Source organism: Lepidochelys kempii, chromosome 7 (assembly GCF_965140285.1).
Source record: "Lepidochelys kempii isolate rLepKem1 chromosome 7, rLepKem1.hap1, whole genome shotgun sequence".
In the NCBI taxonomy this organism is placed as follows: Eukaryota; Metazoa; Chordata; order Testudines; family Cheloniidae; genus Lepidochelys; species Lepidochelys kempii.
The window spans coordinates 9,186,178-9,199,044 of record NC_136386.1 but is presented as its reverse complement, the minus strand read 5'-3'; the positions used below and the strand labels follow the sequence as shown (position 1 = coordinate 9,199,044).

General features: G+C 41.8%; 1 protein-coding gene across 4 annotated transcripts in view; it reads left to right on the top strand.

The window, feature by feature from the left end:
• Positions 1-12,867, top strand: part of FRMD4B (FERM domain containing 4B) — a 145,942-nt gene that overhangs the window by 105,199 nt on the left and 27,876 nt on the right. For all 4 annotated transcript variants that reach the window (XM_078853549.1, XM_078853547.1, XM_073351065.2 and 1 more), the window contains exons 8-11: positions 639-722; positions 1,908-1,973; positions 3,229-3,286; positions 4,437-4,523. In XM_078853549.1, the coding sequence (XP_078709675.1) occupies positions 639-722; positions 1,908-1,973; positions 3,229-3,286; positions 4,437-4,523 (295 nt within the window). The remainder of the gene's footprint in view (positions 1-638; positions 723-1,907; positions 1,974-3,228; positions 3,287-4,436; positions 4,524-12,867) is intronic.

Below are 12,867 nucleotides of genomic sequence, written 5' to 3'. Positions count from 1 at the left end.
GAATTGTAGTTTTAAGTCCATCCAAAATGAAACATTTCATTTAGGTTTTCTCTGTGGAAATTTTACCAAAATTAGTGTATTTTTCCCTCTTCAGAAAATTTTGATTTTGACTAAACTTGTTTTTTTCAACCGGAAACTATTCGATTAGAAATTTTTTGACCAGCCCTCGTATTTTTCATGCCTGGAATAGATGGGTTGCCTAACAGGAGTCGATTTCTAGCTAAAGGCTGAACAAAAATTCTGCTGAAAACCTTGAAAACAACATGGTCATTCAGGCAAGAGGTTTCCTTTCTACAAATGCTCGGGGCAGGTTTCCAACTTCCTGTATTCTGCCTGGAATCAACGGTATTTGTTAAAAGATGGATAAATACCATCTCTTCTTTTCTTCAGCAGCCTGATTTCCCCATTGGCCATGATATTGTGCTCACAATGAATGATAACCCTGGTGTATAGGACAGCATTTTACAGAATTGTCATGTCAGAAGGCCTCTAGAATTACATTGCTAAAGAAGCTGGAATATTGTGCAAATGAACATGTTTTTGGGTAGCTGATACCCAGTGGCCTTTCCTTTTTCTGGAAACTAATGATTGCATCTGTGATTTAGCAGCAGTAACTTTTGTACCATTTTTATTTTTAGTGACGATAACACAAGAAAAGATTTAAAGGCACTGCCTGCCTTCCCTACCAAGACCTTGCAGGAACACCCCTCACTCACTTACTGGTAAGCTCCTTGCTAGTATAGAAATGTGAATGTTAGTAGCAATTAGTAGCCGTTACCAGGTCAGTTTTGTACACTGTTTGTAAAGTGTGTAGCATGTGTTATAAATGGGTTTGATCCCAAGCCCTGTATCTAAACACTTCTAAACTTTAGAGGTTCTGAATCCAAACCCAGATCTGGATATAAATGTGTTCGTTAGCCCTTACGTTTGTAGGGTCAAACAAAATCTCTGGATCTGAACATCACCACATTTGAGAGAGACTTGAAATCCAAACTGCAGTCCAGCTCTGAATTTTGCAAATGGCACCCATTGTTTAGAGCAGGCTTAATCAAAACAATTCTCCAGGCCAGGGGGTGTCTGAAATGCAGAGCCAGTTACAGTTTTGTGCCTTGAGTCCATCTTTAGCATGTGTCCTTAGGTAAGAAATACAGCTCAGCATTTGTGTTGTGAAGAAACAGTATTAAACAATAAGATACTTTTATGTTGTAATAGATCCCCTTTATGCAGGTACAGTATCCTGCTTTATTTCATTTCTAGGCTCTAATTACACTTTTCTCATTTTACCACTAATACTTTTTAGAAGGATTCATTATTTTCCCTATTAAGTGCTATGCAACTAAATCACTTGGCCTGGTTTTCATTTGTCTTCAAGAGTGATAGAGGGCCGAATGCGTATTTTGTTTCTAATTCCAGCCGAACAAAATGTAGACACACATGATGGAGTGACGATGGTATAGGTCGTCTGTAGGTTCATTTGTTATATGGCTGAGAATAAAAATAACCTGTACGAATATGTAGGAATTAACACATCCATTATAACTGTTCTCTGTCTTACATAAGCAGCACTAGCCACTGTCTGAAGTTCTGGGTTTTTTAGGTCCTAGATATGAATTTATCTAATTAGTACCATTATTCTACAGCAGCATCTGTAACAAAGCTGGTTGATCTGAAATGAGTAGCTAATTAGACTCTGGAACATTGGATGATGTAGTAAGGATTAGACAGAAGGTTCCATTCTGCATAATGAAGGATGGAACTGGAGTCATTACAAAACTGAAACTATTGGGAAATGTTCAATGAAGCGCCTTTGGTACATGCTGAGCCTGGGTTTGAATATCATCAAAAGTTACTGCATGTAAAAAAAAAAATCACTGAGCCGCTAAATTGATTTTGTGCTTGTTTTGCAGTGAGGACAGAGTAATTGAACATTATATAAAAATTAAAGGTCTGACCAGAGGACAAGCTATTGTTCAGTGAGTGTATCGTTTATTTCATTGGGGGGTATTTTTGAAATACTTTCTGTTGATATGTGGGAATGATGTTGTGCTGATGATCATTCACTGTGGACTTTTACCATTCATATCTGTAGCAACGACATTTTTGATTGATACTATTTAATACAGACAGCAAATTTACATTAACCCATGTCTTAAATTTTGCATTTCACAAGTCCCCAGTTAAGGTTTTACCTCCTTTAAATATCTTCAATATGCAAAAAATGATTATGGCCTCATTTTAATACCAGTACCAGAGGGATTGCCTCCAAGCTTTGTTTGCTAACAGTTAATTTTTACCCCAAAATCTGAAGGAGGATGTTGCCTTAAGTTGTGTAAGGATAACAAATATATTTATTGTTTTAAGGTGGTTTGAATTTGGTTTTCAAAAGGTGAGGGACTTAGGGGCTATTCCAAAGCCAATTGAAGTCAATGGACAGATTCCCATTGCTGAGCTTTATATCAGACCTAGAACCACTGAGTGGAGGCAAATATAGTATAAGGTGTAATATGTCCAGATGTTTGAGAAGAGCTAAATAGTTATATAAAGCAGACAGCGTGCAAGTTTCCCCACACTGCACCTCTCTCCTAACCAGTAAAAGTCCTGCTGTTAAGTCCTAGGACTCTTTCAAGTAGGAATGTAGAATAAATGATCTTTTCAGAGGTTCACTAATCCATTGAATCACCAACGTATTGAATCACGTAGACCCTTAATGGCATAAATGTATTAATATTACTACTTAAAACCACTTATTTTTTGATGTTACCATAACTCTCCTTCCCATTTTCCCAAGTCACCAGAATTAAATAAGCCTAGGCAGCTCTTTTCCTGCAACATTCTGTCTTGGATGGTTTAGACACAACAAATCCTGCATCTTGGCAGGGGATTAGACTTGCGGTCCCTTCTAAACCCTATGGTTCTATGATTCTGACATTTCAGAAAAGACCTTTCAACATGTAGTTTTAGTCTCAGCTTCCTCAACTCTTGATAAGAGGAATTACAGGGAACAGTTACTTTATTTTCCAAAAATTTGTTGCATGTGCACAGAAGTTTTGCCATCGACTTTAACTGGGCCAGAATTTCACCTCTGTTCCCAATGGAGGGTGCTGAGCCCGTCTCTTAATATGCAAAAGATAAATGATTTTATCTGAATGCATATGTAAAAGAGGATATGTTAAGAGGCATTATTCTCTCCAGAGCAACTCATCAAATACACTGTAAATCTGTCTACAGGTACATGAAAGTGGTAGAAGCTCTGCCTACATATGGAGTCCATTACTATGGAGTAAAGGTTAGTGATTGTTTATAGATAACATGATTCCATTCTTGAGGGAACAGTTTCACTGTACAGCATCTGCCTGTCAATATTAAAAACTGGACTTCTCTAAGAACACTGAAAAAGTATGAATCAGAACTGTTTTGTTATTGGTGGACTGCAAATCATTTACAGAGAAAGCAGAAGGGAATTGTTGTTTTAACACCCCCCTCCCGTAATCCTACCATCCTAATTAAACTGGATATCACTTCCAGCTTTTAAGCAGTTACATTTCTCCAGAGGCGCAGTGAGAACACGGTGGCATGGGCTTAAGCATTGGCTGTACAATCGAATACATACCAAGGAGGTCAGGCAGGCCTGTGCAGCCCACGCCGCCTCGCCCTCAGAGCTATTTTAGCCTAAAGTTAGCACAGGTACCTCTACATGAGCTGCAGAACATACCCCTAGCTGCAATGTAAACGCACCCTCTGTAATTAGTGAAATTCTGCTGCCATTACCATGCTCAGCAGTCTCTTCCTTCTCAGCCCCATTTGAAGCATTTTGTTAAAATTGAACGAAATGATGCTGACAAAATTTCAATAGAACTGAAAAGATTTTTGAGGTGGGGAAGGGAATAGTTTAATAACGAGTCAATACATTGGAAACAAATTCTGGATAAATGGGCAAAGCATGAGCCAAAAAAAAAAAAAAATTCTTTATCGCATATAAGGGTGTCTATCCAGCAGGGATCACAGTCACTTACTATGGTGTATTGAGTGAGGAGTACTGGACATAGTCTTCTGTTCCCTCTCTGCATTTATTTGTGTATTGTGCAATGCATCTGTACTGCGTACACGGCCTTTGGCCACTCCCTCTGCTGCCGTCCTTCCCTCCCCGCGGTCCCACCTGCCGTGATCTCCACCCACGTGTTGCAGCATCTGCTGCTTTTTGCCCACTTGCGCAGCCAACAGACCAGCTTCCCTTCGTCCTTCGCTCCGTCTGAGATGGCAATGGCAGAGCCCTTTCATCACAGTCTCACGGCTTGAGTGCAGGTTTGTTTGCAAAGTCCCCCTGTGTTCCTAACCTGCTGATTCTGGTCACAGAATGAAATCGGTAAATACGATGTAACCTTTGAAGTTTTTAACTCCTTATTAGATCTTGGTTCTTGTGTTCTTCCATTTTACAGGATAAACAAGGAATCCCGTGGTGGCTTGGCATCAGTTATAAAGGAATAGGACAGTACGACTTACAAGACAAAGTCAAGCCTAGAAAAGTAAGGGTATTTTGCCATGTCAAAATACATCTTCTTTTTTTTCTTTTTTAAGCCATGGCTAGTTAGAATCCTAAGGAAAATGAAAGCTTTAGAGTCCATGAATTCTGGAAAACTGGAGAGGAAGAGACATGCTTCCTCTCCAGCAGATAGACAGTGCAAACTCTTAATGTGCAATACAAAAGTTTAGTTCAAACGTGCTTCTAATGAGTTTGATAGTCTCAGTGCATTCGCTACTGGACTTTTAAGAACCTCACTAGGTCATCCCGCAGTATGAAGCAATCTGGTGTAGCTGGGGGTCTCTGCTTTACATGAGTTCAGAGTTATTGGTCCTGGCTTTAGTCTTTCCTTAAGCAGAATCTCCATTTACTTCAGTGGGTGGGGTGGGTGTGGGGGTGTGTGTGAGAGAGAGAGAGATGATAAGTGGATCAGGCCATAAGATTAGTCCAGTATCTCACATGGGTGAGATACTGGTTGAATCCTTGGTGCAGCTGCAGGCCAATCAATCTGCTGATACCCAGGAGGTGTGTAACCATAGGCGGTGGGTTGAGAACATGTGCTTGAATATCCAATGCTGCTCTTTCCTCCTCATCCCCGTCTGTGTATTTGAGTAATTCCTGCCAATAATCACAGTTACTGAAGCAAAGCACAGGGCCCCGTATTCCCTCGCTGGCTCCCTACAAGTCATCTATTAGCGAACCCTAACAGGCCCCTCTGCTGGCAAGCTGTCATACCACCCAAGCACGTGATGTGCACGGAAACTATTCCAGCTCAACAACTGATTAAGTCCCATTCAGAGCTTGGAATGAGCCCTGGAGGTCTTTGGAGAACTGGTTTCCTAGAATGGTTGGGGGAGGTTTCGACACCTGTGCGAGTTGTCCTGTGGGGGGGAATACACCTGGTTTCTCTCTTGTAGCCATGTTTCCTCTGTCCCCGTGCAGAACTAGTTTTCTGATGTGCTTCTTACCCCCAGGATTTGGGCAGTAGCTCACGGGAGCGTGCATGCTGCCAGCAGTCACTTCAGATCAGTTTAGACCATTGTGCTCTTGTCCAGGGGATGGAAAGCTACACAGGAGGAGTGAGCATGGGGAACAGAATTGGCTGGCACATGTTCTGAACGAGCTTCTAGAAACATGGCTATAGGAAAATGTGAGATCCACTAGTAGCAATTTAAAGAGACACACTTTGTCACTGTCCTTCTCTCCTTTTTGACAGTCAGCTACTGATGGGTTCTTTTTCTTGAGCTAACTTGTCACCAAGATCGATCTCTTAAATTTCTCTCTTGTTCTGTCCGGTGAAAGGCTTTTATTTAATCCCAGGACTTTCTGCTGTTCACATACCACAATGACAGAGTAGGTTTGATTTGGGTGTAAGGTTATAAAATAGCCACGACTGGTAAAATATCAAATCAACACAGATTCACAAGGATGGCCGTGCCTGATGTATTTCCAAGCATTGACTGAGTACAGACAGTACATTAGTAAATGGGTTGGTAAGAGGAGGTTAGGAGTCTCATCCTCTGGGCATGCCTTGGCATTGCTGCAAACACTTGCCACACCGGGGTAGATGGGGCCAGCCGTGTCCAGCACCCAGGGCAAGAAAGCGTGCATGCAGCTGAATCAGTACTCGGTTTCATTCCTGTTGTACCTACAGGATTACCGTTCTAGGTACCATCTGGGCAGATTGGGAAACTCCATGTTACTTAAGGTTGCCAGAGCCCAAATGCCGACTGTCACATCCTGCCATTATTACGTCTGTGTCACTCCCTCTAAAGTCAATGGGAGTTTTGTGTACAAATCAGTGCCAGGCTTTATAATGGAAATGTTTGCAGACCATTCACAGCAGTGCCACTTGGGTGCCTTGCAGTAATTTTAACTACCCAGTTTAGAGTACAGAACAAAGAGGGAGGAGGAGCATCACGGTCAGCGGAAAGTCTGATGCCAATAGGCTGTTTGAAACAGTGACTCAGTTTAACACAAGAGCTCATGGACCAACATTGAGGAAGAAATTAATGTGCCAACAGGTTCTTTACACAAAGGGTGGTTCCGTGTTTGGAATCTGAAACAAACTGCTCAGGTTAGCAGAGAGTCGTAATTCAGGAGCTCAGTTTCAAGAGAGAAAGGGATACATACGGAAATAGGGGTGAATGGATACTGACTAGATTTGGGGGTTAAGATATATTGCAGAACTGTTCCTCTTTGCACAGAAGAGGTGCAGGGCATTTGCTCAGGTTGAATTACATTCACACTCCAAGTCAGCCTCTGCCATTTGCTTTTGGCTAGAAATAGTCAGTGTCAATTCATTTTTATTAAGTTTTCAGATCCTTGAATATATGAGAAGATCTATCCAGAGGGAGAGGAGGCTGTGTGGCTTCTCTAAATGTCTGTCTAAATCTGTGGCTACTCCACACCACAACCAGCAAATATGATCTTCTTTGCAGGCAGTGGGGGAGAGGGATGAGCCATGAAGCATGTAGACTCTGCCTTTCTGCACTGAAGTGCCGATAGCATTGGATTTTCAGGAAATGTCTTGCTTTGCCCTTTTGGATGGAGCCAGGCTGGCAACAGCCCAGAGGGCAGGCCCTGCACAAGAATTACCTGCTGTTTGTCTCTTGGATCAAAGTCCTCTGCTACATATCCTTAACCAATTGGGAAGGAGTTAAGGGAATCCCAGTTGTGATCTACCCACCAAGATAGATACCTTAAAAAGTGAATGTGTGTTTGATTAGCAGAGTAAGAGAGAGATGCTGTGTTAAAAGGTAACCAACAGCAAGCTGGTTTTCCTGTTTTTAAATGTATGTGGGCTTGTCTACACTTACCAGGGGATCCACTAGCGGCAATCGATGCATTGGCAGTCGATTTAGTCGGTGTAGTGAAGACCCGCTATATCGACTGCAGATCGCTCTCCCATTGACTCCTGTACTCCACTGAATCGAGAAGAGCAAGGGGAGTCGACGGGAGAAACTCCCGTCGACATTGCATAGTGTGGACCCCGCGGTAAGTAGATCTAAGGTACGTCAGTTTGAGTTATGCTATTCACGTAACTCAAATTGCGTAGCTTAGATCGAATTTCCCCTGTAGTGTAGACAAGGCCTATGATTGCTTGGTGTACAAACATCCATAGATACTAGCTGGGGCTGGAAAGCTTCTGAGGTTTCAGGTATGGCACTTTTCCCAGGAGTCTACATTGTTATCCCCAGCATGCTAGCTAAGTTCCAACACAGTAATTGATTATGATTATAATTGAAATGTAGGAACATTCTGCCTACTCCGGCACTCCACATTCTGTAAAGGCTGCTGCTAGAGAGGGCTGCTTTTTTTCATTTAATATTGTTTTCCATTGATAACATGCACTCATCAGAAACTCTCCAAGTCTATATTCAATTAAAAAGCACATTAACTAGACCAGGGGTTCTCAAACTTCATTGCACTGTGACCCGCTTCTGACAACAAAAATTACTACATGATCCCAGAAGGGGGGACCAAAGCCTGAGCCTACCTGCGTCCTGCTGCCCTGGGGTGTGTGGGGAGGTTGGCAAAGCCTGAGCCCCACCACCTCGGGCCGGAGGACCAAAGCCAGAGCCCAAGTGCTTCAATCCCAGGTAGGGGGCCTGTAACCTGAGTCCCTGACACCCATGGCTGAAGCCCTTGGGCTTCAGCTTCGGCCCTTGTTGGTGGAGCTCAGGCTTCAGGTTCAGCCCTGGGCCCTGGCAAGTCTAAGCCAGGCCTGGGCTGAATTTTAATGGGGTCGCATTTTAATGGGGTCGCAACTCACTTTGGGGTCCCAAACCACAGTTTGAGAACCACTGAACTAGACCCGCTCAGATTTGACACAATGCCAACGAAAGGACAACGAAAAACCCTCCTCCTTAAAACATAGGAATCTCAGGCCACCCAAATAGCTCTAGGCAGAAAAGGCCATGTGTAAATACATGAGCCCTACAGCATACTGAAGGTCAGTAGACTGGATCAGCAAGGCGAGAGAAATCCAGAGTTAAGAGCCCCTTACTGAAAGCACCTTCTGAAACAAAGATGGATGAAATAATCTCTACATATGTAATCTGCAGTCTGGCCAACGCTTACGCCTGTAATGTTACCCACGTGAGCAGTCCCATAAAGGGGGCTACTCATTTGCACGAGTGTTGGCATGGCCAGCACCACAGTGTGTCATCAAGGGCACAGTCTTCATGTGAGCAGTCCTGTTAAAGTTAATGGGACTGTTCATGAAGAAACTCCTCATCTGAGGAAGGCTTTCCAGCCCCACCAACTATCCGGGGCTGTTTCTTCACCCCCCGCCCCCTCCCCGACACACGTCAGTTACTACCGATATATTGATTATGCTTGGAAGTAGTTGGAAGCTAAAATGGTCGCTTCTCTTAATAGCCCGTCCTGCCCCGCTGAAGTTAGTGACAGTTTTTGTCACTGGCTGCAGGGGGAGCTGAGGGAATCACTCTGTTCCAGTGCTGCAATAAGCTGAAAATGGACAAGTGGGGTTTGGGGTTGGTGGTTTTTTGGGTTTTTTTTGGTTGGTTAGTTGGTTTTTTTTTTTTTTTTTAAGAGTATCATTCTTGCTGTCATCTCCGAAGACCAAGGCAATTTTCATGAATGAAAGGAAATGGACTCCATATTGGCTACACGCTATAGTGTCCGTATGGCTCAGGTGATAAGTGCACTGGGACATAAGATCATTAGGACATACGATGCATGGCTTCAGAACCCACATCCAAGTTTAAACTCATGCCCAGGATTAATGCTGTTGTCCTATTATGGTGCCAGCCTCTCTTCAGTTCATATGGTAAAGTAAGGTGCCTTCTGCTCATCTTTGTTGATTGTTCAGATGTTATTTAAAGATCCCATTCCACAGTCCTTTTTGAATAGATTAGGAAATAACACTGGTATCCTGGCCAGCGTTCCTTTTCTAAATAAAACAGGTTTTAATGTCCAAAGCCCTGTGTGTCCATTTAGTATACAGGATGAATCTTCATTTGCCTACAACAGCATCCAGCTTATTAATATGTAAAGTAGTTTGGGCTGCCTTTGTGTCTGCAAATGAAAATAGATTGCATTATATGCTGTAATAAACCCCTGTATGGTGATCTAATGAGAGAAGGAAATTTGAAAAGATAATAGCAACATTAGTCAAAAAGTAAGTAAGTTCAGCTAAGTTTTCTCCTGCTCTGTCCTATTCCTGTATTCAAGTTACAGTACTTAATGTAGTCCTAATGCCTAAATAGAAAAAATAGATCTTATTATGGAGTTGTATTAAAGCTACAGATATTTCAATGTCAATTTCCTTCACTACACAGTAGGCTTCAGGAGTGTTGTTAAAGCATAATAGCTTTGAAAATGGATAATGCTTATCATAGGTATTTACAAAATGAAGAAAAAGTTATCTAAATCTTGATGCTGCACGTTTTCTCTTATAAAACTATTTCTTAATATAAATTTTCTGTTCTGCATTGTTCAGCTGTTCAGAATACAATAGTATTGGCACTGAATTCTCAGCAGGATATTCTAATTATGCAAAGATCCCATTTGCTTTGTGTGTTTCTCACCTAGGGGAAGCCTTTGATTTAGAATCCAGATACTGACTGAAAGTAAACACAGCGCTTGTAATAAGAGTATTCTATGAAAAGTAGTGACTTCCAGGTGCAGACTGTTGTTAGAGCGTCAGCCCTCTAAAGACACACTTTTTATGTTGGTTTGCTTGGTTGTTGCAAAATTTCTGTGGATTTTACCAGGAAGGTAAAACAAGGGAGAACATGGTTTGATTTTTTGAGACATTAGAAAAAATACTTCATCGGTAGAAAAAGTTCTGTAAATCTCTCCTTCTGACTAAGGATTTAATATACAGAAACTCACTCTCCCTGAGTTACCAGCACAATATTAGTTACAAAACCCAATGTCCAATTATAGGATCCCATCTGGTGAATAAGGTTGGAGCAGGATATTAGTTCTCATGTGCACACACAAACTACTTGGAATATGTTTTCTGATTTTCTTTTGAAAGGAGAAAACACTTCATGTACCAGCAGATGCTTAAAACAAAAAGGATGTAATCGACACATTCCATGCACCAATGACCTGCGCAAATGATCACTTACAGTGTATTAAAAACCAAAGAGCCTAAGGATTCCAGCCTCCATAACTGTGAGGATAATATGGTTCTGGCCAAATGCCTTGTTCTGGCCAAGTCCAATAAATGGCCTCAGCTCAGCCCCAGAATTATACTGTGCACCTTCTTATTCAATAGCTGTGCTTGGCCGAACTAATCACAGAGCTCTCAAAGCTAGAAGTTTTATCTTTTGAGTCTTCAGATTTTCACTCCCCATTTATATAATCTGGAGAAAAGCCATAGGCAGAAAAGACTGATAGGTGCATTAAGTAAATTGCCTCCTACAAACTTCTGGTAAATATTTCTCCCCCAAAATGGGTTCTCCTCACAAAGTCCAGCATGCCTGGAACATTGCCATCAGCCTTGTATAGAAAATGTTCAAGTAAATTTGCTTTTCTTCAGCACTTTGGGCCTGATTGACCACTCGCTATTATTTCAGGATTTTTCTGCAATTAATGTGTCTTGTTTCTTCCTTATATTCCCCCACATGTGTGTATCCACCTGTTGTCTCTCATGTTATACTTGGATTGTAAGTCGTATGGGGTAGGGTGTGACAGAGTGCTGAGAGATGTACCCTGGTCACTATTTGCACTCAGCAGGTTCCTGTGAGAGGGTGTAATTGGCAAGGGGTGTGCCTGATTACCAGGCCAGACTGGGGTAAGGAAGTTAATCAGCTAATTAGCCAATAAACAGGCAAGGGGTTTAAAAAGAGGAAAGGAAAAACAGGAAGGAAATGCTTGAAAAAGGAATGGGGTAGGGTAAAGAGAGAGAGAGAAAAGGTGAGTGAAAGGCTAGGAGAGGCTGCCAAAGTGAGTTCTCTGAGTAGATGTCCCTCAAGTCCCACCCCACTTTGGAGAAGAGATCAGAAAGCTGGAAAACAGTGCCAAGGTGGAAGTCCCAATATGCACTGGTGAAGGTACTGAGACAAGGAAGAAGGTCTCAGAGCAGCCTCTGTTTGTGGAAAGGAGCAAGAATGTGACAGGCATACCCTGTCCCACAGGGAATGTCTCTTCGTTTTGAGTTTGTACAGTGCCTAGCACACTGACGTCTTGGTTCAGGTCTGGGGCTCCAAAGTGCGACCATGATAGAAATAAACCATTAATAATAAACACAAAAGTAGTCCAATAAAAGCACAAGTCTAGGGTGCGATTCACCATCATGATATCTTAGTTTTAATCCAAGTACCCCTGGCGCTTCTTGAAGTCTGGATCTGTTTCAGAAATAATAGCAGATCTAGTGGAGAGTTTCTTCTAACTTTTCAAAGTAATAAATCAGTTATATGATTTTAAAGGTTTCTTTCACGCAAATATTTCTGCCTAGAAAATGTAATGCTTGCTGAGGACAATTTTAATCGATTTGTGTTACCATGCAAATGGATCCATTCTTCGGATGAAGTTCCTTACAGAGAAAAAAATAAAATTAACAATTTTATACAACAATTTCATTTTCCCCAAAGCAGTATAGCACAGTCTGTTTGCATGAATCATTGGCTGACGTACACATGTTCTACAACATCTCTAATTTTAGTTGCTTCATCACAGTCTGCCTTGCATTTAAGTGACTATCAAATATTGCCAAAAACGACCGCTTCCCTTGCAAATGCGTCACTTCCTTTAAATTGGTACAACAGTGTGGTCTATAATCAAGAGTTTTTTCCGGATCAGAAATGACCACCTCTCTCACAGAGCCTCTCCCCAGCATCTTCAGTATATGAAAGGCTTCCTTTAGAGGCTTCAGTGGACAAATGATTGTAACCCACCCAAGTGCATGCACAATGAGCCAGACTCTGCCTAGTCATAAGCAGGCATAAATCAACTGCAGTTATGTTTTCCACCAGGGTACACCAAGGCTGATTCTTTCTCCTTCCCTCCCTCTCTGTTTCCCACTTGTTGAGGCTACATCGCTGATTTAGATTCAGCACATTTCTCTTGAACTAACTCTAACTTTTATGACTTTATGGCTTATTGCATTACCTGTATAGTAGAACCTCAGAGTTACGAACGCCTCAGGAATGGGAGCTGTTCATAACGCCAAAATGTTTGTAACTCTGAACAAAACATGATGGTGGTTCTTTCAAAAGTTTACAACTGAACATTGACTTAATACAGTTTTGAAACGTTATTGTGTAGAAGAAAAATGCTTATGTTGCTTTCCCTTTATTTTTTTAGTTTATTAACACTAAATTTGCTTTTATTTTTTTGCTGTATTTGCTGGGGGCGTAGTTTTGGTCTCT